Source organism: Oncorhynchus masou, chromosome 16 (genome assembly GCF_036934945.1).
Source record: "Oncorhynchus masou masou isolate Uvic2021 chromosome 16, UVic_Omas_1.1, whole genome shotgun sequence".
NCBI lineage: Eukaryota > Metazoa > Chordata > Actinopteri > Salmoniformes > Salmonidae > Oncorhynchus > Oncorhynchus masou.
The window spans coordinates 28,028,884-28,054,089 of NC_088227.1; the positions used below are offsets into that span (position 1 = coordinate 28,028,884).

The 25,206-nt window shown below is 43.7% G+C and overlaps 1 protein-coding gene across 1 annotated transcript in view; it reads left to right on the top strand.

The window, feature by feature from the left end:
* Positions 1 to 9,217, top strand: part of opn8b (opsin 8, group member b) — a 30,442-nt gene extending 21,225 nt beyond the window's left edge. The window contains exons 2-4 of the mRNA XM_064990483.1: positions 2,658 to 2,951; positions 3,539 to 3,864; positions 8,810 to 9,217. Coding sequence (XP_064846555.1) covers positions 2,658 to 2,951; positions 3,539 to 3,864; positions 8,810 to 9,217 — 1,028 coding nt within the window. The remainder of the gene's footprint in view (positions 1 to 2,657; positions 2,952 to 3,538; positions 3,865 to 8,809) is intronic.
* Positions 9,218 to 25,206: the final 15,989 nt, after the last annotated feature.

The window sequence follows — 25,206 nt, forward strand, 5'->3', positions numbered from 1 at the left end:
CTGTGGTACACCTTTATGTACTGGGAGAAATTCAGACTTAACTCCATCAATCTTGATGGCCAGAGTTCTGTCATTAAGATAATCATGAAACAATGAACAGATGTCAGAGCTCAGGCCTATCGAGGACAACTTATTCAATAAAGTATCCTGATCAACAGTATCAAAAGCTTTTGACAGATCCAGAAACAAAGCAACACATTTAATTTTAGTGTCTAAAGCATTGACCAGATCATTAACAACTATAGTGGTTTCTGTAATAATGCTATGCCCAGGCCTAAACCATGATTGGTTTACATAAAACAAGCTAAATTGTACATTTACCAAGGATTCAAGAATCTTAGCTAGACAAGGAAGCCACAAGCTTGGTACATTTACCAAGGATTCAACAATCTTAAATAGACAAGGCAGCACAAAAGCTGATTTCCATACTTTTGGAATATTTCCTGATAACAATGTTAAATAAAAAAATATGGGTTATTGAGCAAACAATGATGGGTGCTGCACACTTAAACCGACCAGGATCCAATTGGTCGGCCCCTGTGGATTTCTTGTTGTCTATTGCTAGCAAAGCATCCAGGACTTATTTTTCTGTAAATAGCCTAAAAGAAAAGCTTTGACTATAATTTCTCTGATCATTCAGCAAGTTTCCCCTATCAGCTTCCAGCGCAATATCATTGTGAATAGGCTTAGAAGTCTTTTCAAAGAGATAGCACGCTGAAGTAAAATGGTGATTAAATGCATCGAAGATGACATTTCTTTTTTTGTAATGAGACCAGTGTCAAAATTATTTTGTTGTGGCCCAAAGGAGTAAGTAGAACCCTTCAGGGATTTGACAGTAGTCCAGAATTTAGCCATGTTCCCATTGCAATCCAAAGAGCGGTTACATAATAATCAGATTTGGCCTTTCTGATTAGTTTTACACAATGCTTCCTCAGTTGCTTAAAAGCTTGCCAGTCCAGGCCTAAGCCTCTGTTCTTGTTCTTGACCCAAGCATCATCTCTTTTATGAATGACTTCTAATAATTCCGGAGTGTACAAGGCATTAGCTTTAACCCTTAATTTTTGGAAGGGAGCGTGATTATCCACAATAGTGTGGAAGACATCTGCAAAAAGGTTCAAAGCTAAATCAGGTTCAGGGATAGCTGAAATACGAGCAAAGTCACTAAAATAAAGATCATGTAAAAAAACTGTTCACTTATGTTTTTAAAGTTCCTCTTTGTGATGACATGAGGCTAGGATTGTTGTTTTATCTCATCTCTAACACAAACAGCGGGTCAATGGTCACTAATGTCTGGGGCGAAGACACCCAAGCCTTTGGAGCCTATTGTCTGGGGAGCATTCGCAAATAATTGTCCAGATCATAGCAATCATCACGTTGTCCTGTTCACTTGTCAGTTTGCTTGAACAAATACATCATGGCTATAGCCTACCAATTAATTGGTTGTCATTTAAGCTGCATAGCCAATAGTCATTAAAGTGTTAGTCATTTGGACAGATCTCCTGAGTGGTGCTATGATTGTATTTTCAAAAAGAGTGTTTCAGTAGCCTAAGTATTCCAGTGCCCCATCTGTCGTACATTGTCTGTTGAGAGGCTGTCCTGTAGTCTATACAGTTCATTCATTGCCATTTCCACCATTGTCCTTGTCCAGGAATCAGGTGTCTTCTTTTGCTGATTTTAGTGGGATGTCTCTTTTCTTCCATTTGACCTGCAGTTGTGTGGGGTATACCACAGAAAACGGGATTTGTTTTTCCAATAGCTTTTTTATTTAACTCAATGTGCATTGAAATAAAACCAATTTACAATGTTTTACTGAGTTATCAATATCCTGCTGAAGTCTGAACTCGATCTTACTTTATCTTATCTAACTCCTGTGTATTTGGAGTTCAAGGTAACGTGATATTTTTTTGGCCCACATTAATTTACTCAGACGACGAACCTCTGCCAGAGGCATATACTCTTCATATTTCTTTTATCTGGAAATTATATTAGGCTCAAAATGGGATCCTTGTCAGATCCTATCAGACCTGGTTTCTTGTCTATTACTGATGACCTCAAATACTCCCAATCAAACAAAACTGAATGTGCTCGCCATTCATTGGCACAACAAAAGACCCATTGAGAAAAGATTCACAGTTTATACAACTTGATGTTTTCCTGTTGGTAAACAGAGGTTTCTTTTCAATGGTCCAATCGCCATGACAGCTTGAGGAATCTAGTTCTGATCTTCAGTTAACCCTCTGGGTTGTCTGAAAATTAAACAGCTAACTCTCTATGGCTCATGCTATTGCGCTATCTTGTGTTAACGTTATGTAATCTCTTTCACTAAACCATTACACAGGTCTGGGCATTGAATGTACGTGGAGACCATGTTGACCAAATCAATCTCTCTGCGGAGGGATTCATGTGTTTTTTGAATGCCTAATAATTTAGTGTTTACCCAGACAAGAAAATAACCAATGTTAGACTGGTGGGATTGTTGGGTCTGGCCTGGGTGTTGGGAAATGGAGGGTTAAGGCAAGGTCTTTCCTCTTTTCCTATTTTCTCTATTGCTATCTCTCTTTCTGTTTCTCTCTCTCATCATATTGCTCTTTATTCTTCCTTCCCGTTTTCTCTCGCTCTCTTCCCTTTCCCTCTTTGTCTCTCTCCCCTCTCTCTAGCTATATTGTCCATTGTGGGGAACCTGCTGGTGCTCATCATGGCATTTAAGCACTCATCTCACATGAAGCCCCCGGAGCTGCTGAGTGTCAACCTGGCAGTGACAGACCTGGGAGCTGCTGTCGCCATGTACCCTCTGGCTGTGGCCTCGGCCTGGAACCACCACTGGCTGGGAGGAGACACCACATGCATCTACTACGGCCTGGTAGGCTTCCTCTTTGGCACGGCCAGCATAATGACCATGACCGTGATGGCTGTGGTGCGTTTCGTCGTCTCCCTCAGCCTCCAGTCTCCCAGTGAGTATATAGAGCATGTGGAGTAGGAGTACCACAGGAAATTATGTTAGGACCATTGGAATTTGTGTATGTTTGAGTGAGTGTGTGAGTGTGTGAGTGAGTGAGTACCACCACTTGTAATCATAGGAACATTTTGGAAAGTAATTGTGAATGTTTGGAATAAAAAAACACACAAACAAGGAAACATTTACAAAAGTGGTGTGTGGTTAGGGACCCCAACTGACCCCACCAAGCATTTAAACCTGAAATATACCTCTTGTTTTTGAAGAGTACAACCCAGATATAGCAACAGATAAACTATATAAAGCTGCTCAAATTATATTATCACTCTCACACTACAGAGATCAGGGAAAATGTCTAAAGTCCGGACCTTGAGGTCAGAAGTGTAATATATACCCCTTAGCAGACGCTTTTATCCAGAGCAACTTACAGTGAGTGCTTACATGTTTGGTGTGCATATGTGAGCCCTCCAGGACATGAGCTCATGGCCTTTCTGTTGCTAGTGTTCTTACCAGCTGAGCCACACAGGAAGTACTGCTCTCCCCCTAAACCTCTTAGTGACCCACTGTCTGTGTGTGTTTCCCTAGAGGAGAAGATCAGCCGGAGGAACGTGAAGCTCCTGTGTTTGTGGACGTGGCTCTATGCCCTGCTGTGGGCCTGCTTCCCTCTCCTGGGCTGGGGCCGGTACGGTCCAGAGCCCTTCGGCCTTTCCTGCACCCTGGCCTGGGGAGAGATGAAGGAACAAGGCTTCTCCTTCGTCATCTCAGTCTTCTCCTTCAACTTGCTGGGGCCCTCCTTCATCATCCTCTGTTGCTACTTTGGCATTGCCTTGAAGCTGTACATTACCTACAAGTCCCTCGACAACAGCAAAAATATCCCAAACATCATCAAGATGCACCGCCGCCTTCTCATAGTGAGTGACTTGCTGACTTGGAGTTGAATTCCTATAGAGTTGTTTTTGTCACACCATCTTAATTTAAATTGATTTTTTAAAGGACTAGAATATGGACATTATACAGGCCTATTTACACATACATTTAACTTATTACGTTATATATACTGACCAAAATATAAACGCAACATGCAACAGTTACAGTTCATATCAGGAAATCAGTCAATTTAAATAAATAAATTATTCTCTAATCTATGGATTTCAGATGACTGGGAATGCAGATATGTGTCTGTTGGTCACCGATATCTTTAAAAAAAAGGTAGGGGCGTGGATCAGAAAACTAGTCAGTATCTGGTATGACCACCATTTGCCTCATGCAGTGGGACACATCTCCTTCGCATAGAGTTGATCAGGCTGTTGATTGTGGCCTGTGGAATGTTATTCCACTCCTCTTCAATGGCTGTGCGAAGTTGCTGCATATTGGCAGGAACTGGAACACGATGTCGTACACGTCAATCCAGAGCAACATGGGTGACATGTCTGGTGAGTATGCAGGCCATGGAAGAACTGGGACATTTTCAGCTTCCAGGAATTGTCTACAGATCCTTGCAACATGGGTCTGTGCATTATTATGCTGAATCACGAGGTGATGGCGGCGGATTAATGGCACGACAATTGGCCTCAGTATCTCATCACGGTATCTCTGTGCATTCAAATTGCCATCAAGAAAATGCAATTGTGTTCGTTGTCCTTAACTTATGCCTGCCTGCCCATAAGGTAACCCCACCGCCACCATGGGCACTCTGTTCACAACATTGGCATCAGCAAACCGCTTGCCCACACTGCGGTTGTGAGGCCGGTTGGACATACTGCCAAATTCTCTAAAACGACGTTGGAGACAGTTTATGGTATAGAAATGAACATTCAATTCACTGGCAACAGCTCTGGTGGACATTCCTGCAGTCAGCATGCCAATTGCACGCTCCCTCAAAACTTGAGACATATGTGGCATTGTGAATGTGACAAAATTACACATTTTAAAGTGGCCTTTTATTGTTCCAGTATAAGCTGCACCTGTGTATGATCATGCTATTTAATCAGATTATTGATATGCCACACCTGTCCGATAGATGGATTATCTTGGCAAAGAAAAAAATGCTCACTAACAGGAACGTAAACAAATTTGTGCACAAAATTTGAGAGAAATACATATTTTATTTCAGCTCATGAAACATCACTTTACATGTTGCATTTATATTTTTGTTCTGTGTATATACAGTGCCTTGCGAAGGTATTCGGCTCCCTTGAACTTTGCAACCTTTTGCCACATTTCAGGCTTCAAACATAAAGATATAAAACTGTATTTTTTTGTGAAGAATCAACAACAAGTGGGACACAATCATGAAGTGGAACGACATTTATTGGATATTTCAAACTTTTTTAACAAATCAAAAACTGGGCGTGCAAAATTATTCAGCCCCCTTAAGTTAATACTTTGTAGCGCCACCTTTTGCTGCGATTACAGCTGTAAGTCGCTTGGGGCATGTCTCTATCAGTTTTGCACATCGAGAGACTGAATTTTTTTTCCCATTCCTCCTTGCAAAACAGCTCGAGCTCAGTGAGAAAAAACCCTTGAAAGAGAGATATTTATAAAGGGAGACATCGTGCCAAAAAGGGGTTACATACATGTAAAAACACATCAGAACAAACTTCCTTTTGAATAAATGTATTGTATAAATGATTCTGCCTCCAGCTCCACTGCTCAGACATGGAGAAATGTGTGATATTTTGTTATTTTATACATTTGTAGACTTATTTTTTTTCAAAGGTTTTTTATTTGGCTTTTTTTAATGATTATACAGATAATACAGACATAACAGGTAGAGCGCAAAACACACACGGATCCCCTACCAAATCAAACCAACCCCCCCATGCTCCAACAGAGCCCCACCCCAATACCAGACTTAAAGCAGGCATGATATAGAATGAGTAAAATAATCAAATAGTATAAAATAAATTTAAAGTATATTATAAAACAAAAAGTTCAAAATAGTTATACAAATTCTAATTTGGGTTGGTTTATGGAGTTGTGAAATTAGCTGGGTCCATGTCTTCTACAAAGGATAGGAAAGGTTGCCAGATATTATACAATGTAATTACAGATCCCCTAATGGAGTAGCGTATTTTCTCTAGCTTGAGATGATGCATAACTTCCTTTATCCAATGGTTAAAAGTAGGAAGAAACCAATCCTTCCACTTAGTTAGTAGAAGACATCTAGCTAGAAGGGTAGTACATGCCAGCATGTTGCTATAGAACTGTTTAGAGGGGCCTCCTGTTGTGCCACTCCATAGAACTGTTTAGAGGGGCCTCCTGTCGTGCCACTCCATAGAACTGTTTAGAGGGGCCTCCTGTGGTGCCACTCCATAGAACTGTTTAGAGGGGCCTCCTGTCGTGCCACTCCATAGAACTGTTTAGAGGGGCCTCCTGTGGTGCCACTCCATAGAACTGTTTAGAGGGGCCTCCTGTCGTGCCACTCCATAGAACTGTTTAGATGGGCCTCCTGTCGTGCCACTCCATAGAACTGTTTAGAGGGGCCTCCTGTCGTGCCACTCCATAGAACTGTTTAGAGGGGCCTCCTGTCGTGCCACTCCATAGAACTGTTTAGAGGGGCCTCCTGTCGTGCCACTCCATAGAACTGTTTAGAGGGGCCTCCTGTCGTGCCACTCCATAGAACTGTTTAGAGGGGCCTCCTGTCGTGCCACTCCATAGAACTGTTTAGAGGGGCCTCCTGTCGTGCCACTCCATAGAACTGTTTAGAGGGGCCTCCTGTCGTGCCACTCCATAGAACTGTTTAGAGGGGCCTCCTGTCGTGCCACTCCATAGAACTGTTTAGAGGGGCCTCCTGTCGTGCCACTCCATAGAACTGTTTAGAGGGGCCTCCTGTCGTGCCACTCCATAGAACTGTTTAGAGGGGCCTCCTGTCGTGCCACTCCGTAGAACTGTTTAGAGGGGCCTCCTGTGGTGCCACTCCATAGAACTGTTTAGAGGGGCCTCCTGTCGTGCCACTCCATAGAACTGTTTAGAGGGGCCTCCTGTGGTGCCACTCCATAGAACTGTTTAGAGGGGCCTCCTGTCGTGCCACTCCGTAGAACTGTTTAGAGGGGCCTCCTGTGGTGGCACTCTGAAAAATGCAATAAAGGCAGAAGGTTTTATAGGTCTCTCCAGTATCCCAAACATCATCAAGACGCACCGCCGTCTTCACATAGTGAGTGACATGCTGACTTGGAGTTGAATTCCTATAGAGTTGTTTTTGTCACACCATCTTAATTTAAATTGATTTTTTAAAGGACTAGAACATGGACATTATACAGGCCTATTTACACATACTATTAACTTATTACGTTATATATACTGACCAAAATATAAACGCAACATGCAACAGTTACAGTTCATATCAGGAAATCAGTCAATTTAAATAAATAAATGATTCTCTAATCTATGGATTTCAGATGACTGGGAATGCAGGTATGTGTCTGTTGGTCACCGATATCACTCCATAGAACTGTTTAGAGGGGCCTCCTGTGGTGGCACTCTGAATAATGCAATAAAGGCAGAAGGTTTTATAGTTCTCTCCAGTATCTTAGAAAACGAGTGCAATAAAGTAGCAGAGTCTGCTGCCATCGGTCACAAGTGGGATCTATTTCTGGTCTAATCTTGGATCATTTTGTCTTTGACCAATGCAGCTGAAGAACTATTTTAAATTGAATTACAGCATGTCTTAGATATATACACTACCATTCAAATGTTTGGTGTCACTTAGAAATGTCCTTGTTTTTGAACGAAAAGGACATGTTTTGTCCATTAAAATAACATCAAATTAATGTTGTAAATGACCATTGTAGATGGAAACGGCAGATTTTGTATGGAATATCTACATAGGCGTACAGAGGCCCATTAACAGCAGCCATCACTCCTGTGTTTCAATGGAACGTTGTGTTACCTAATCCAAGTTTATCATTTTAAAAGGCTAATTGATCATTAGAAAACCCTTTTGCAATTATGTTATCACAGCTGAAAACTGGCCTTCTTTGGACTAGTTGAGTACCTGGAGCATCAGCATTTGTGGGTTCATTTACAGGCTCAAAATGGCCAGAAACAAAGACCTTTCTTCTGAAACTCGTCAGTCTATTCTTGTTCTAAGAAATTAAGCATATTCCATGCAAGAAATTGCCAAGAAACTGAAGATCTCGTACAACGTTCAGTGAGGAGATCCCTTTTCCAGCCCAGATATGAAACGCCCGGTCTAATAATGATGGAGAGAATGTATGGTTCTTAAATAACGGGGCTGAAGTTGAAAATTCACTGAGACCAAACAATCGCCTGAACTATTTCCAGTTTTTTAGAGAATGTTTCTCAATAGGGTTCTTAATGTATTTGGAAATGAACTGTCTCAGCTAGTTTATAACAGAGTAAGGCAGCTAAGGAGGTGGGTCCACAGGATGACATCTCCAAGGTCAACCATTTCGGGCCTGTAACAGTAATAATATTGAAAAAGTTTGAAAGTGCTAGACCACCCTGGGGGTGAGATCTCTGCAATACGCTCTTACGTATCCAAGGGCTTTTCTTGTTCCAGATAAAAGCAGATATCAGTTTATCTATGGAGATAAAAATAAAAAGATTTTGTCAGAAAGATAGGAATACATAGAAATAAGTTTAAAAACATAGGTAATACATTCATTTTAAGTGTTATTTCTTATGCCCAAAGAAAGAGAAAGGAAATCCCACCGTTCAAGATCCTGTTTCAGGGACAGTGTCCAAATCAGATTTTAACTGAAGATATGGATTCAACAACAATGTTACAACTGCATGGTCTTCAAAGTATATTTAGCTGGTTTGCTTTCTGCCCTCTGTTTCAGATCATTTTCTCTGCCTGCCCATTTTCACAGTGTTTCTTCTATCTTACAGATAGCAGTCCTGATCAGCCTGGGCTTCATCTTATCATGGGCTCCATACGGTTTGGTGAGCCTGGTGTCTGTCATCAGGGGCAGTGAGTTCATCCGGCCAGAGGTGACCATGCTGCCCTGCCTGTTTGCTAAGTCCTCCACTCTTTACAACCCCCTGATCTACTATATCTTCAGCAAGACCTTTAAGCAGGAGGTTAAGCAGCTGTGTGGTAGATCCAACGCATGCCACGCTTCCAGAGCCAGGAACAACATCACGGACAACGCCATCTACCTGGTGTGTGACGGCAGCCGGACGGAGAATGAGGAGAAGGTGGTGACCACGGTGGCTGGGAGGACCACTGAGGATAAGTTGTCCTCTGGGAAGAGCCGGAAGATGGAGACCAGGTTAAACTCATTCGACAGCCAATAGGAAGGCCTCGGGGAGGGAGGGAGGGGGGGGGGGGGAGGACATCATACAGTATATAATTTGAAATGAGCTAAGACCAATATATATGATTTTATTGTTATATGCCTGAATCAGTTGCTGTTGGCATGAAAATAGTTTTTACATAAAGACAAGTTATACTTTAAGTACAACTGTTGTGTGCAACAACTTGCAGGGTAATATCAAATCCTGTATTGATGGTTACATGAAAGAGGGCGTGTTTGCACTACTGTATCTTAACTTAATGGATGTGAGTGAAAAATGGCAACCAATGAGAGGATTTCTGGACTGGTTCCCAAGCCAATTGGCTGCCAGAGTGAAGAGGATTGACAATATGCTATAGCCAATAGGGAATCATAGACCGTATACGGTTTGAATGGACGGAGCGTACAGTAGGTGGGCTGTTTTCTTTAGACAAACACAGCTTCCATTGATCAATGCAGAGGAAAGAAGTGACCGTATTCCCATGGAGGAGAGGATGGATGGAGACACTAAGCCTGGGGGCAGCCTATCCCCTATGTAGAGCCATATGGGCCCTGGTCAAAAGTAGTGCCCTGCACTAAAGAGCACTGTTAATTGCTCAGGACTGATCCAATGAGGAGAGGAGAGGAGAGGATGGAGAAATGGATGCTTCTAGTGCTCAGGACTGATCCCATGAGGAGAGGATGGAGAAATGGATGCTTCTAGTGCTCAGGACTGAACCCATGAGGAGAAGAGAGGATGGAGAAATGGATGCTTCTAGTGCTCAGGACTGATCCCATGAGGAGAGGAGAGGATGGAGAAATGGATGCTTCTAGTGCTCAGGACTGATCCCATGAGAGGAGAGGATGGAGAAATGGATGCTTCTAGTGCTCAGGACTGAACCCATGAGGAGAGGAGAGGATGGAGAAATGGATGCTTCTAGTGCTCAGGACTGAACCCATGAGGAGAGGAGAGGATGGAGAAATGGATGCTTCTAGTGCTCAGGACTGATCCCATGAGAGGAGAGGATGGAGAAAAGGATGCTTCTAGTGCTCAGGACTGATCCCAGCCCAGCCTCAAAGGTTACACGCCAGCCACTAAGGGGGTTGAAAAGTCATAGTTGAGGTCGGACGGAATCTTTGTGAAGGACGAATTGGGTGTCTGTTCATATTTCCTTTTAATTCTGTTTAATATCCCCATGGCCACATAGCTTGGCAAACCCACTTTACCATGACAGTAATTCCTTTTGGATAAAAGCATCTGCTAAATGGCATATATTCTATATAATACTGTATTATTATATTATATTTGTCTTGAAATTTAGCAGGCACTCTTATCTAAATAGGATGCTAGCATGCTAAGTAGCAGTCAGCCAGGACTGTGAGCGGAGCCTGCTGAGGCTCCTCTGGGTGGGCAACCATGGATTGATGATGGGGATTTCATACATCTAGTTGACCGGGCTATGCCATAGACTGTACACTAATCTCATAGGTGATGCATCTGGGTTCCTACTAGAGGTCGACCGATAAATCGGAATGGCCGATTATTTAGGGCCGATTTCAAGTTTTCACAACAATTGGAAATCAGTATTTTTGGACACTGATTTGGCCGATTTAAAAAAAAAAATATTTTTTTACACCTTTATTTAACTAGGCAAGTCAGTTAAGAACACATTCTTAATTTCAATGATGGCCTAGGAACGGTGGGTTAACTGCCTTGTTCAGGGGCAGAACGACAGATTTTTACCTTGTCAGCTCGGGGGATTCAATCTTGCAACCTTACAGTTAACTAGTCCAACGCTCTAACCACCTGCCTCTCATTGCCCTCCATGAGGAGACTGCCTGTTACGCGAATGCAGTAAGCCAAGTTAAGTTGCTAGCTAGCATTAAACTTATCTTATAAAAAACAATCAATCAATCATAATCACTAGTTAACTACACATGGTTGATGATATTACTAGTTTATCTTGCGTGTCCTGCGTTGCATATAATCGATGTGGTGCGTATCGTTGCTCCAATGTGTACTTAACCATAAACATCAACGCCTTTCTTAAAATCAATACACAGAAGTATATATTTTTAAACCCCTAAGGCTCATATTTCTGTGTGTTATCATGTTATAACTAAGTGATAGAGCAGTCTGACTGAGCAATGGTAGGCAGCAGCAGGCTCGTAAGCATTCATTGACACAGCACTTTCGTGCATTTGCCAGCAGCTGTTTATGACTTCAAGCCTATCCTCTCCCGAGATTAGGCTGGTATAACCAATGTGAAATGGCTAGCTAGTTAGCAGGGTGCGCGCTAATAGTGTTTCAAACGTCACTCGCTCTGAGACTTGCAGTAGTTGTTCCCCTTGCTCTGCAAGGGTAATGCTGCTTCGAGGGTGGCTGTTGTCGTTGTGTTCCTGGTTCGAGCCCAGGTAGGAGCGAGGAGAGGGACGGAAGCTATACTGTTACACTGGCAATACTAAAGTGCCTATAAGAACATCCAATAGTCAAAGGTTAATGAAATACAAATGGTATAGAGATAAACAGTCCTATAATTCCTGCAATAACTTCAACCTAAAACTTCTTACCTGGGAATATTGAAGACTCATGTTAAAAGGAACCACCAGCTTTCATATGTTCTCCTGTTCTAAGCAAGGAACTTAAACGTTAGCTTTCTTACATGGCACATATTGCCCTTTTACTTTCTTCTCCAACATTTTTGGTTTTTACATTATTTAAACCAAATTGAACATGTTCCATTATTTTATTTGAGGCTAAATTGATTTCATTGATGTATTATATTAAGTTAAAATAAGTGTTCATTCAGTATTGTTGTAAGTGTCATTATTACAAAAACATTTTTAAAATCATCCGATTAATCGTTAGTGGCTTTTTTTTGGTCCTCCAATAATCGGTATCGGCGTTGAAAAATCATAATCGGTCGACCTCTAGTTCCTACAAATATATACGTAGTTTAGGAGCTCCATGAAGATGAGATATACAGTACATAACCTATTTCCCAAGTATTGGGGGGGGGGGGGGGAATTACCCTATATGGCCCCAAATAATGTTGTCATGCTTGTCATGCAACCATGGTATAGTTTGGAACTTTATTGTGAATACAGTCCTGTGGTATTGAGCAGTTCTGGTTTTTGGAACGTAGTTATTATGTAAGCGTCTTCATGGATTATTCATTTCTGCTATCACTGGTTTGCCAATGTCCTCACCCCCAGTGTTGTCTTAAGTGTTGCATACTAAATAACTTCCCTCTTTGTACTCTTTTTAAAGCAATGTCTGAAAAATACAATTACATTATTGTCAGGGAACCAAAAGTTTAAATGTATAGGCCTGTCACAATCATTTGATCATATCTCTAAACCTTCACGGAAGAAATACATGTTAATATATATATATATACAGTAGATAGATGAGAAAATCTTATAACACGTTGTTCCTCAATGTTACAAAAGGCCACTTTACACCGATTCAGTTGTCAGACTGAGTGCAGTTGTTTGCTTTTAAAGGGCAGGGGACAGTATAATTTGATGGGTGCTTACAGTGGGGCAAAAAAAGTATTTAGTCAGCCACCAATTGTGCAAGTTCTCCCACTTAAAAAGATGAGAGAGGCCTGTAATTGTCATCATAGGTACACTTCAACTATGACAGACAAAAAAAATTAACATTGGAAATGTGAGACACCATCAGGGAGTGGGGTCAATAATTTTAGAGGGGCTCCTGAGTGGTGCAGCGGTCTAAGGCACCGCATCTCAGTGCAAGAGGTGTCACTACAGTTCCTGTTTCGAATCCAGGCTGTATCACATACAGCTGTGATTGGGAGTCCCATTGGGCGGCTGTCACATTCTAACCATTGTTCGTGTGTGTTTTCCTTGTTTTAGTGTTGGTCAGGACGTGAGCTGGGTGGGCATTCTATGTTGTGTGTCTGGTTTGTTCATTTCTATGTTAGGCCTGATATGGTTCTCAATCAGAGGCAGGTGTTAGTCATTGTCTCTGATTGGGAACCATATTTAGGTAGCCTGTTTTGTGTTGGGTTTTGTGGGTGATTGTTCCTGTCTTTGTGTTTGTGGCACCAGATAGGACTGTTTTGGTTTTTGCACGTTTCTTGTTTTGGTAGATTGTTGTCCTTTCATCTTTATTAAAGATGCACAAAACTAACCACGCTGCATTTTGGTCCGCCTCTCTTTCCCCACAAGAAAACCATTACAGAATCACCCACCAACCAAGGACCAAGCGGCGTGGTAAACAGAGGCAGCAGGAGAAGCGACAGGTGCAGCAGGAGCAACAGCAGCAGCAGCAGCAACAGAGGCAGCAGGAGAAGCAGCAGCAGCAGGAGCAACAGCAGCAGCAGCAGTGGGAGAGGCTGCATTATTTGGAAGAATGGACTTGGGAGGAGATCCTTGACGGGAAAGGACCCTGGGCAGAGCCAGGGGAATATTGCCGCCCCAAAGCCTAGCTGGAGGCAGCGAAGGCAGAGAGGCGACATTATGAGGAGCTAGCATGGCAGAGCGGCTGGAAGCCCGAGAGGCAGCCCCAAAAATTTCTTGGGGGGTGGCACAGGGAGAGTGTGGCAGAGTCAGGAGTCAGACCTGAGCCAACTCCCCCTGTTTACCGTAAGGAGCCATGGATGGAATTGGAGCTGTCGGCGAAGCTGAGGGCTGAGTCTGAGAGTGTTGAGGATGTATTGGACAGAGTAGAGAGAAAGCTGTTGGTTTGGCATAGTATGCACGGCATTCGCCCTGAGGAGTGTGTCAGCTGTCCGATGCCACCTGTGTCAGTTCCTCGTACTCAGCCTGAAACGTGTGTTGGAGTCCCGGGGGATTTGATGCCGGCTATACACACCAGGTCTCCAGTACACCTTCTCAACCCAGTGTGTCCTATTCCTTGCACTCACCCGGAGGTGGGTGTCCCCGGCCCGGTACCACCAGTGCCGGCTCCCCGCACCAGGCTGTCTCTCCGTCCCATCAACACAGGTGCTCCCGCCTGTCCGGCGCTACCAGAGTTTCCGCCCCTTAGTCCAGAGGTGCCAGACCCCTTAGTCCAGAGGCGCCAGAGCTCCTCAGTCCAGCACTGCCAGAGCCTTCCTGTCCAGCGCTGCCTGAGCCGCCAGTCTGCCCAGTGCCGCCAGTCTGCCCAGTGCCGCCAGTCTGCCCAGCGCCGCCAGTCTGCCCAGCACCGCCAGTGCCGCCAGTCTGCCCAGCGCCGCCAGTCTGCCCAGCGCCGCCAGTCTGCCCAGCGCCGCCAGTCTGCCCAGCGCCGCCAGATCCGCCATTCAGCCAGGATCTGCCATTCAGCCAGGATCTGCCATTCAGCCAGGATCTGCCATTCAGCCAGGATCTGCCATTCAGCCAGGATCTGCCAGGATCCGCCATTCAGCCAGGATCCGCCATTCAGCCAGGATCCGCCATTCAGCCAAGATCCGCCATTCAGCCAGGATCCGCCAGAACTGCCAGTCAGCCAGGATCTGCCAGAACTGCCAGTCAGCCAGGATCCGCCAGTCAGCCAGGATCCGCCATTCAGCCAGGATCCGCCAGAACTGCCAGTCAGCCAGGATCCGCCAGTAAGCCAAGATCCGCCAGTCAGCCAGGATCTTCCAGATCCGCCAGTCAGCCAGGATCCGCCATTCAGCCAGGATCCACCATTCAGCCAGGATCTGACGGAACCACCATTCAGCCAGGATCCGCCATTCAGCCAGGATCCGCCATTCAGCCAGGATCCGCCAGAACTGCCAGTCAGCCAGGATCCGCCAGTAAGCCAAGATCCGCCAGTCAGCCAGGATCTTCCAGATCCGCCAGTCAGCCAGGATCCACCATTCAGCCAGGATCTGCCGGAACCGCCAGTCAGCCAGGATCTGACGGAACCGCCAGCCAGCCAGGATCTGCCGGAACCACCAGCCAGCCAGGATCTGCTCGATTCATCTACCTGCCTGAGCTTCCTCTCAGTCCTGAGCTTCTTCTCAGTCCTGAGCTTCCTCAGTCCCGAGCTGCCCCTCAGTCCGGAGCTGCCCCTCAGTCCAGTGTGGCCCGTTGTTAGGGTTCCTAGGCCAAGGTTAGCGGCGAGGGTCGCCACTCAAGGGACGCTAAGGAGGGGGACTAAGACAATTATGGAGTGGGGTCCAGCGCCAGAGCCGCCACCGCGGACAGATGCCCACCCAGACCCTCCCCTATAGGTTTAGGTTGTGCGTTCGGAGTCCGCACCTTGAGGGGGGTACTGTCACGTTCTGACCATCGTTCGTGTGTTTTCCTTGTTTTAGTGTTGGTCAGGACGTGAGCTGGGTGGGCATTCTATGTTGTGTGTCTGGTTTGTCCATTTCTATATTAGGCCTGATATTGTTCTCAATCAGAGGCAGGTGTTAGTCATTGTCTCTGATTGGGAACCATATTTAGGTAGCCTGTTTTGTGTTGGGTTTTGTGGGTGATTGTTCCTGTCTTTGTGTTTGTGGCACCAGATCGGACTGTTTTGGTTTTTGCACTGTTTTGGTTTTTGCATGTCGTACTTTCATCTTTATTAAAGATGCGCAAAACTAACCACGCTGCATTTTGGTCCGCCTCTTTTTCCCCACAAGAAAACCATTACAGCGGCATACAATTGGCCCAGCATCATCCGGGGTCGGCTGTCATTGTAAATAAGAATTTGTTCTTAACTGACTTGCCTAGTTAAATAAAAAATACTAATTTTTAAATGCCATTATGAACAGCGACCCTGGAGCAATTAGGGTTAAGTGCCTTGCTCAAGGGCACATCAAATGTTCACCTTGTCAGGTCAGGGATTTGAGCTAGTGAGCTTTTGGTTACTGGTTCAACACTCTAACTGCTAGTCCAGAGGTGCCAGAGCCCCTTAGTCCAGAGGCGCCAGAGCTCCTCAGTCCAGCACTGCCAGAGCCTTCCTGTCCAGCGCTGCCTGAGCCGCCAGTCTGCCCAGTGCCGCCAGTCTGCCCAGTGCCGCCAGTCTGCCCAGCGCCGCCAGTCTGCCCAGCGCCGCCAGTGCCGCCAGTCTGCCCAGCGCCGCCAGTCTGCCCAGCGCCGCCAGTCTGCCCAGCGCCGCCAGTCTGCCCAGCGCCGCCAGTCTGCCCAGCGCCGCCAGATCCGCCATTCAGCCAGGATCTGCCATTCAGCCAGGATCTGCCAGGATCCGCCATTCAGCCAGGATCCGCCATTCAGCCAGGATCCACCATTCAGCCAGGATCCGCCATTCAGCCAGGATCCGCCAGAACTGCCAGTCAGCCAGGATCTGCCAGTCAGCCAGGATCTGCCAGTCAGCCAGGATCCGCCAGTCAGCCAGGATCCGCCATTCAGCCAGGATCCACCATTCAGCCAGGATCTGACGGAACCACCATTCAGCCAGGATCCGCCATTCAGCCAGGATCCGCCATTCAGCCAGGATCCGCCAGAACTGCCAGTCAGCCAGGATCCGCCAGTAAGCCAAGATCCGCCAGTCAGCCAGGATCTTCCAGATCTGCCAGTCAGCCAGGATCCACCATTCAGCCAGGATCTGCCGGAACCGCCAGTCAGCCAGGATCTGACTGAGAGAACTAGAGATGGTTGAGGAGGAGGCTTGAAGCGCTGGGCATCTTGTTATGACATGCATTATCTGAATTCGGTCTACAGAATTATACCTATGAAGGAACTTTGAATGTCTTTTGAGCTAGCTAGCTAACAAGCTTGTCTGTGCAGAGCGGCACAAGATTTAAAAACTCGTTTTTACCTTTCTGTAGTTAATAAATCCAACATGAAACGTGGTAACTATGCCTATAGTATCCTTAACTAACATTGAAAAAGTGAATACATTTTTTCTCTAGCTAATTAAAAATCTCTCTTCCTATCTTCTGAATCAAGATTTTAACTTCAGTACAGTAGCCTATGCTTCGGAGGGGCAGGTAGCCTAAACACGCACACACATTGGCAAAGATTTTCAGCTTGCAGGCAGACACTGAAGTAAGTTTCTGAGTGACAGAGTGAGGGCTTTGCATAGATGCTTTGTTCGTTTTTTTTGTGGGACTAGAAAATAAAATACCATTATTAACCAGTTCCCATGCTTAAAAAAAAAAATCTGTTTCGGTTCCTTGAAAAATGTTATTTTCCAGGACCAACCCCTGATAAAATCCCTGTTATACAGTTATATAATTACTGTTTCTGAAAGCCCATAAAAACTGTTTCAGATGTGGACATTTTAATCACCTACAGTAGCATCACTAAGTCATGTTTTGAACTGGTAAAGGACACAATTCACATCCCCAAAACATTTACATTTACATTTAAGTCATTTAGCAGACGCTCTTATCCAGAGCGACTTACAAATTGGTGAATTCACCTTCTGACATCCAGTGGAACAGCCACTTTACAATAGTGCATCTAAATCATAAAGGGGGGGGGGGGGGTGAGAAGGATTACTTATCCTATCCTAGGAGTTTTGCAACTCAAGTAAAGATCACTTTGACACACATGAAGTACACATATAAACAGGTGTATATCAGTGAAGAACAATTAAGAACTTTGGTTGAAGTGACTCCAGCACACTGTGTACTTGCAAACCAACATTTATTGACTAAGGGCTGTATTCAATCCACAATGCTGAAGATCAGTATTGTAGCACGGTTGAAATGTAAAGGTAATTTTCAACTGAGCTGATGCAGCATTTACCGTGAATGCAGTTTCCACCAACGTGGAAACAGCCTTTAAATTTCAATCACTGTCACGCCCTGACCATAGAGAGCTGTTTATTCTCTATGTTGGTTGGGGCGTGACAGTGACGAGGGTGGGTTATCTAGGTGATTAATGAACTATGTTGGCCTGGTATGGTTCCCAATCAGTGGCAGCTGTTTATCATTGTCTCTGATTGGGGATTATATTTAGGCAGCCATTTCCCCATTGCATTGTGGGATCTTGTCTAGGTATAGTTGCCTGCGAGCACTACTTTGAGCTTCACGTTTCGTTTTTACGCTTTATTATTTTTGTTCTTTGAGTTTCTCTTCCAAATAAAAGGATGGAAACATACCACGCTGCATCTTGGTCCACTCCTTATAACGATCGTGACAATCACGCTGTAATGTCGAACTTCAGCGCTACGGATTGAATCCATTCCTAATAGCTGATTATGAAAAAGCAATACCTAATTAATACATTTGTATGATTTATTATTGATGTTTGCAGAAGTACCCCCTACCATTATATTTCTGGCTAGGTCCCATCTCAGTCAAACTATAGAAGAAAAGCTCATTCTAATTGTATTGTAGAATAATGGTTGATTGTTGCCTTGGCCCGCAACAATGTTTACAGATGGCTCGTTGCGCAAGCTTCCGTAACAGAGGTTTCCCGTCAATAATTTTGATTAATCAAGTTGAGTGTGTCCTTTGCTATCAAATAAGTATTTAAAACACGTTTTTATCCAGGGTCTCCCATTTTCCACCTGTAGAAATGGGAGATTACATAGTAGCCTGCTCTTGCGTGGTCTAGACAATGGCAGCACAGAGGCGGAAAATGGGAGATGTGTTTCAAAGAACACATTCAACCTGACAAATTGTAAGTATTGTTGCTAGAGATATTGGATGGGCCTCTGTTGCGGGTAAACTTTATTTTTGTGAAACCAAATATTTAGGTTTGGTTGATAAAGGATGCCAGGCTACAGAAGCCTCAACTACTAGCCATCTGTAAACAATGGGTTGTTGCAGGACAAAGCAAGCTTGATTCACAAAAGCATGGGAGACTTATTACAGTTATTCCATTTCCTTATAGCATTGCTTGGTTGACTCCCTTACAGCAAAGCCATAACAAAAACCTGTCTACCTGTTGTGTTCAACTGTGTGGAATGTGACGTTCTGTTTGACTGCAAACCACTTGTATCCCCTATAATGCCCACGTTTGATTTAAAAAAAAACTATTGCTGACAAGAATCTAGACACAAGCAGTGTTTAAACTTTCAAACGCCAGACTACGTCCAAATTTAAAGGTAGACTCAGAGAAAAACGGTGCAACGAGCAGAACCGCAGATATTGAGATGAGCGCGGGTTCACTTCACACGGTTCACATGGTGGTAGCCACGTGACCAAAACAGTGGAGAAGTTGAGCCTCAATCTTCAATGCTATTAGTTGACCCACTATGCTGTTAACTTTCTACATCATTTCGCTGAGTCTACCTTTACCTACAAAACATGGATACTATGCTTATAAGGGTTGCGGTGTACAGTAAATCATTGATGCTCCTACAGAGACAGACAATGATACAGCGAGAGGAGGACAGTCAATTTATTGATAAATTATTGGCTCAGTGTGGGCCCTACTGATTATATTTACAATATTATCTAATGGACAAAGTTAATGGTTCATAACATCTCTAGCTGTTCAATGAAACTGATGATCATTGATGCTCTGAATATAATGGTTAGAGAAGTATTTATTCAGACAGGCAGATTGGTTGATATTTGCATAATTGATGCAGAAGCAATTCAAACAGTCCTTTATTTCAATATGTTGTGTTTCTCTGATGTAGCTTTCTGTTCATTTTACTGCTCAAAGCAAATGATCAGAAATACATATTTCATTACAGAAAAATACATTTGTGGAGTGATGATTATTCTTTCCGACCAAGGATATTCTTTGTCTCTAACATATTTTCAATCAAATACATTGTTTCCATTTGAAAATGTATAAAACATTTTTAAAATATATTGTAAACTACGCACACGCGCAAGGTTTCTTTAATTGATACAGCTACTTCTTCTCTTCTTCAAAAAAAAACCCTGAAACTAATTTATTTTAGAACATTTTTTCTGTCATGCCTACATGGATTTTAAAAAGGGAGATCAGATTGAAGTTTCAGAAGGCACATTTTTCACTTGACGGAACCATTTTAACAATTGAAGGTTGTCACGGATGTATGTCTACCTCTCACTAGCCACAATCCTCTCTGGATGGCGTACGTCAAAGACCGGACTAAAAGAGGGGGAAAAATATTGTAAAATGACAGTTGCAATATTTGATTGGGAGCATATGTGCTATTCTCCACGGCCGCCATGTGTCTGGCAAGCAAGACAACATTGGTGCCAACTGGAGAGGAATTGTGGGAAGGTGCTAATTGGTGTGATTAATTTTGATTTTTAATTCGGTGAGAAGCTCATTAATTTAATCAAGAGGTGCCATTGACATGTTTCAGGAAGACAAAAACAGGAGCCAACATTACTGAGAAACAAATGCCTGGAGAGGCTCAATTAAATGGATATGGAATATTGTATAACTGAAAACTGCTCTTTAACTCTTTGAGAGAAACATTCACACAAAATCGAAAAGATGGGGGAAATATTTCAGTCTTTGGAGAAGAAGTGATGTCATCCTCACACTCAACCATTATTACTGTCAAAAATTATGGCTATACTGACAGGATACATACATGTCTCTCTGCCCTAACAATGGGAGTCGTTGTCCACAAATGTGGGCAGTCTAGTGTAGCTCCCACGTACCCTTTATTTGGATTGGTGGATATATCTCATTATTGTAAACCTATTTTGAATATTCAATCAAATAAAACTCACATAGAAAATAAGCCATTAACTTTTATGTTGACCAAATTCCACACTTTCACATTGACCTCCATACAAAAACTCCTTGCATGTTGGTTGAAACAATGAAAAACACCACCTGCTGGAGGGAGACGAGTTTCTGCCGAGTTGGGCCTCTCTCTTCCTCTGTTACTGTCGCTGGGCATTTTAAGAAAAACCCTGTTACTTTTCTACCACGGCTAGTCAATAAAAAGTATCTTGAAGTGATTGAAAGCATCTTGTCTTACTGAGGACATTTACCATCCATTATTTAGTGATCTGGATGTGTCCAAGCAATGACATGGTAAGGTTTCACACGGCTGTTGGGCTGGCTGACTGGGGAGAGTAGCAGTTATTACTCACACAGAGGAAGATGACTGCCACTCTCTCCAACAGCCACTCCCTAACTGTCACTTTCCTCTCACTGGCTATACCCTCAGCCTTGCATACCACTTCAATGTGCTATGTTTCATCTCAATGTGAAATCTATAACAATGAACAACACTTTTTGTGGGAAAATGTGTTTATATGACATTGTTTATCTCAGGCTTATGAAGTGAGGGTGTGCTTAGGGTGACTGAAGTCATCTTACAAGGACAGACTAAAAGGGGGAAATTATACATAGCACTGTCACTGCTTTTATGGCAGATCAGCAATGTAGGCAATGTATGGCTTGAGACAGATTTTGTAACAGCAAATTCCTGAAGAAGAGAGAAAAATCCACAAGGAGAGGAATCCATGATAGACTATTAAGATGGAGCCGCAGTGTCATGAAGAGGAATCCACTATAGACCATTGAGATGCAGCCATAATGTCATGGAGAGGAATCCACTGTAGACTATGGAGATGGAGCCGTAGTGTCATGGAGAGGAATCCACTGTAGACTATGGAGATGGAGCCGTAGTGTCATGGAGAGGAATCCACTGTAGACTATGGAGATGGAGCCGTAGTGTCATGGAGAGGAATCCACTATAGACCATTGAGATGCAGCCATAATGTCATGGAGAGGAATCCACTGTAGACTATGGAGATGGAGCCATAATGTCATGGAGAGGAATCCACTGTAGACTATGGAGATGGAGCCGTAGTGTCATGGAGATTGCAGCCATTTCTCTCAAATAAAAACAGTCACCTTCAGAGCAGAGAAATCCCCCCCATCATGCGGCTCTCATGCTGTTCTCCTCTCAGGCCCTGCGTGGAGGAATACATAGCACGGAAATCATAATGAGAGGAAGCACCCTTGTTCTAGTCATGCTGCTCTGACTAGAACAACAGGCATTATATACTGTAAGACCCCTTTTGCAACACCCACTCTATCTTACTCCTCACACAACCGTCACCCCTTAACCATTCTTCACAACTTACCCCCTCCCGTATCTCACCCCTTCTTCAATTAGGCCTCAAACACTCCTGACCCCTTCCTCCATTCAGCTGTAACCTATCTCACTCTCCTCCATCATGACTCTTTTACCCGGAAAGGCCAGATAAATCATGTGAAGGCAGATCAATACCAAGTCAGCCTCTGAGAATGTGGCACCAAATGGCTGTTTATAGGAATGTCGACTGTTTAAAACATAAAGACATGCATGGCTGGTGCTGTGACTAAAACATATTGTATATAATGAAAGCCCCATGACTCCCTCACCCATTTATCCACCACCCTCACCCAACATTCACTCCTCCTTCTCTCAACCATCACCCACTACTGTCCATCTCAACCTTCCTAACCCTCCCATCCCCTCCTTCGCTCAGCTGTCAACTGAAGGCAATTTCACCATTCACCATGAAATTCCTCATTTCCTCTACCATCCTCCGGTCTCACCCTGTCAGCCAGCCAGCCAACTGGAAGAGACAGATTTATCATGTGAAGGCAGATCAATACCAAGACAGCACCTGAGAACGTGGCATCAAATGGCTGGTATTAGGAATATTGACTGTTGTAAGCTTTCCTAAGCTTTTCATAAGACATGCTTCACTGGCCACGGCTTCATGAGGATTTACTTTACATTACTATCAGGGCTTTTGTCAACACCAAGCAGTCAATATAATTAAGATTTTGTTCTTAATGGACTCAGCTGGATAAACAAAGGTTAAAAAATGGTATTTATTTTTTAAACACAGTTCTAATCCTGCATATCATTACACTAGAGAGAAAGAAAGAAAAAGAGTGAGTGTGTGTATGAGACAGAGAGACCACAACACTGATAAAAGGGAGAGCCTCAGTTTAAAGTTAAACACTTGATTATTTTTTTCATTACCCATGTCAGTGAACCTCAGGGCAGAATCACAAATACACTTGTCTATGATAGCTATCTGTGATAGACGGACTCCAGGCATGAAAAGATGTAGAGGAAAACATGGAGTTCATCCTTGGACAAAATACACAACCATTCTGCTACTGTGGCCCTGTACAGAAATAACCCTACCGCCTAGGTACTTGAAATGAATGGGTAGGAATAACCAATATTCTAGTAGCTCCGCCTCCACCTCACACTCTTATAATAGTTGATTCCAAAATGTTCAGATGAAGTTACAGAAGTGCCTTGGGGTACCAAGTGTATGGGTTAGTGGTAATCCCTAAGGGCTAGGTGTTGTTTCTGGGTGGTGATTGGCTGTGGTTTAGTGGGGATGGACAGAGAGAAAGAAAGGGTTGTTGAGCTTTATGTTGTTGAGAGCAGAGATGTGAGCTTAAGCAAGTCAACCGCAGTCAGCGGGTATAATCAGTCTCCATAGCACTCAACTCTTATTCCAATAAGCCGGTTGAAAGCTCCAGCAGATGGGCTTTTTAATAAGATAAAGATATTACAAAAGACTGTACATAAAGGCAAAAGGCTATCTGACTAAATGCGTAATATAGCCAGCAACAGTCCACTATGTATTATGTCTGATCTGATCTGCTTGAGCAAACCTCTGACCTTCCCTCATCAGTTAGAGTCTCCAATTTGAGAGCTTGAGAACAGAGAATCAGGAAAATCTCTAACCCATATGACACAATGAGTGATTTAAGCATGTAGTCAGAGCTGTTCTTGTGTTTCTCCAGTTATGATTCATTCTGGTTTCCATGATCTATATTGAATTTAGTCATTACTATTTGTCTGAGGGCAAGTTCTGGAGATAAAGGGAATGTTAGGATTCACAATGTCACACATGATAATGAAGAGCGAAAGTAAAAATAGTTATGAGAACAGTAGTGGTGCATGGGTAAAATCACTGGGCGAGCCAAGCCTAGGAAAAAAAAGCCAAATTACAACCTATTGTATGTGTTGTGATAATTGTGTTGTTTGCTCTATAACCTGTTAGTTCATATGCCTTGGCACCATAATATATAGGCCTAAGGCCGAGACAATAAGACACAGCGGCTCACAAAACCGAAGAGCAACATATGTCAGGTGGAGTCCACAAAACATATTGCATGTGACAAAATGTTGTATGACCTACAGCATAGTCAATCAAGCTAATGTTTTCGACATCTTTAGACTACTAAACAACTATTGATTTAGAACACCAGAGAGTTACACAAGTCGCATGAAAACAGGAGCTGCCTCCACTATTCTAGCTTCATTTCAACATCATCAAATCAACTATGCTTATTAAATTACAGTGACAACTAAAAGATTACAAAAACGATTAATTCCAATCACTGTAAGCTACGCTATAGAGCACATTCGGCAAGTATTCAGACTCCTTGACTGTTTTACACCTTTTGTTACATTACAGCCTTATTGGAATAAATCGTTTTTTAAATAGTTGTTTGCGTAACCATTCAGAACCTTTACTCAGTACTTTGTTGAAGCACATTACAGTCTTGAGTCTTCTTGGGTATGACGCTACAAACGTGGCACACCTGTATTTGGGGAGTTTCTCCCATTCTTCTCTGCAGATTCTCTCAAGCTCTGTCAGTTTGCCCACCCAAATCACACCCTGACCAAACCTAAATGGAGACATAAAAAGCTCTCTAAGGTCAGGGCGTGACATCACCGTAGGGATGGTGCCAGGTTTCCTCCAGATGTGACGCTTGGCATTCAGGCCAAAGAGTTCCATTTTGGTTTCATCAGACCAGGGAATCTTGTTTCTCATGAGAGTCCTTTAGGTGCCTTTTGCCAAACTCCAAGCGGGCTTTCATGTGCCTTTTACTGAGGAGTGGCTTCCGTCTGGCCACTCTACCATAAAAGCCTGATTGGTGGAGTGCTGCAGAGAAGGTTGTCCTTCTGGAAGGTTCTCCCATCTCTACAGAGGAACTCTGGAGCTCTGTCAGAGTGATCAATGGGTTTTTGGTCACCTCCCTGACCAAGGCCCTTATCCCCCGATTGCACAGTTTGGCCAGGTGGCCAGCTCTAGGAAGAGTCTTGGTCATTCCAAACTTTATCCATTTAAGAATGATGGAGGCCACAGTGTTCTTGGGGACCTTCAATGCTGCAGACATTTTTTTGGTACCCATTCCCAGATCTATGCCTCGACACAATCCTGTCTCTGCACTTGACGG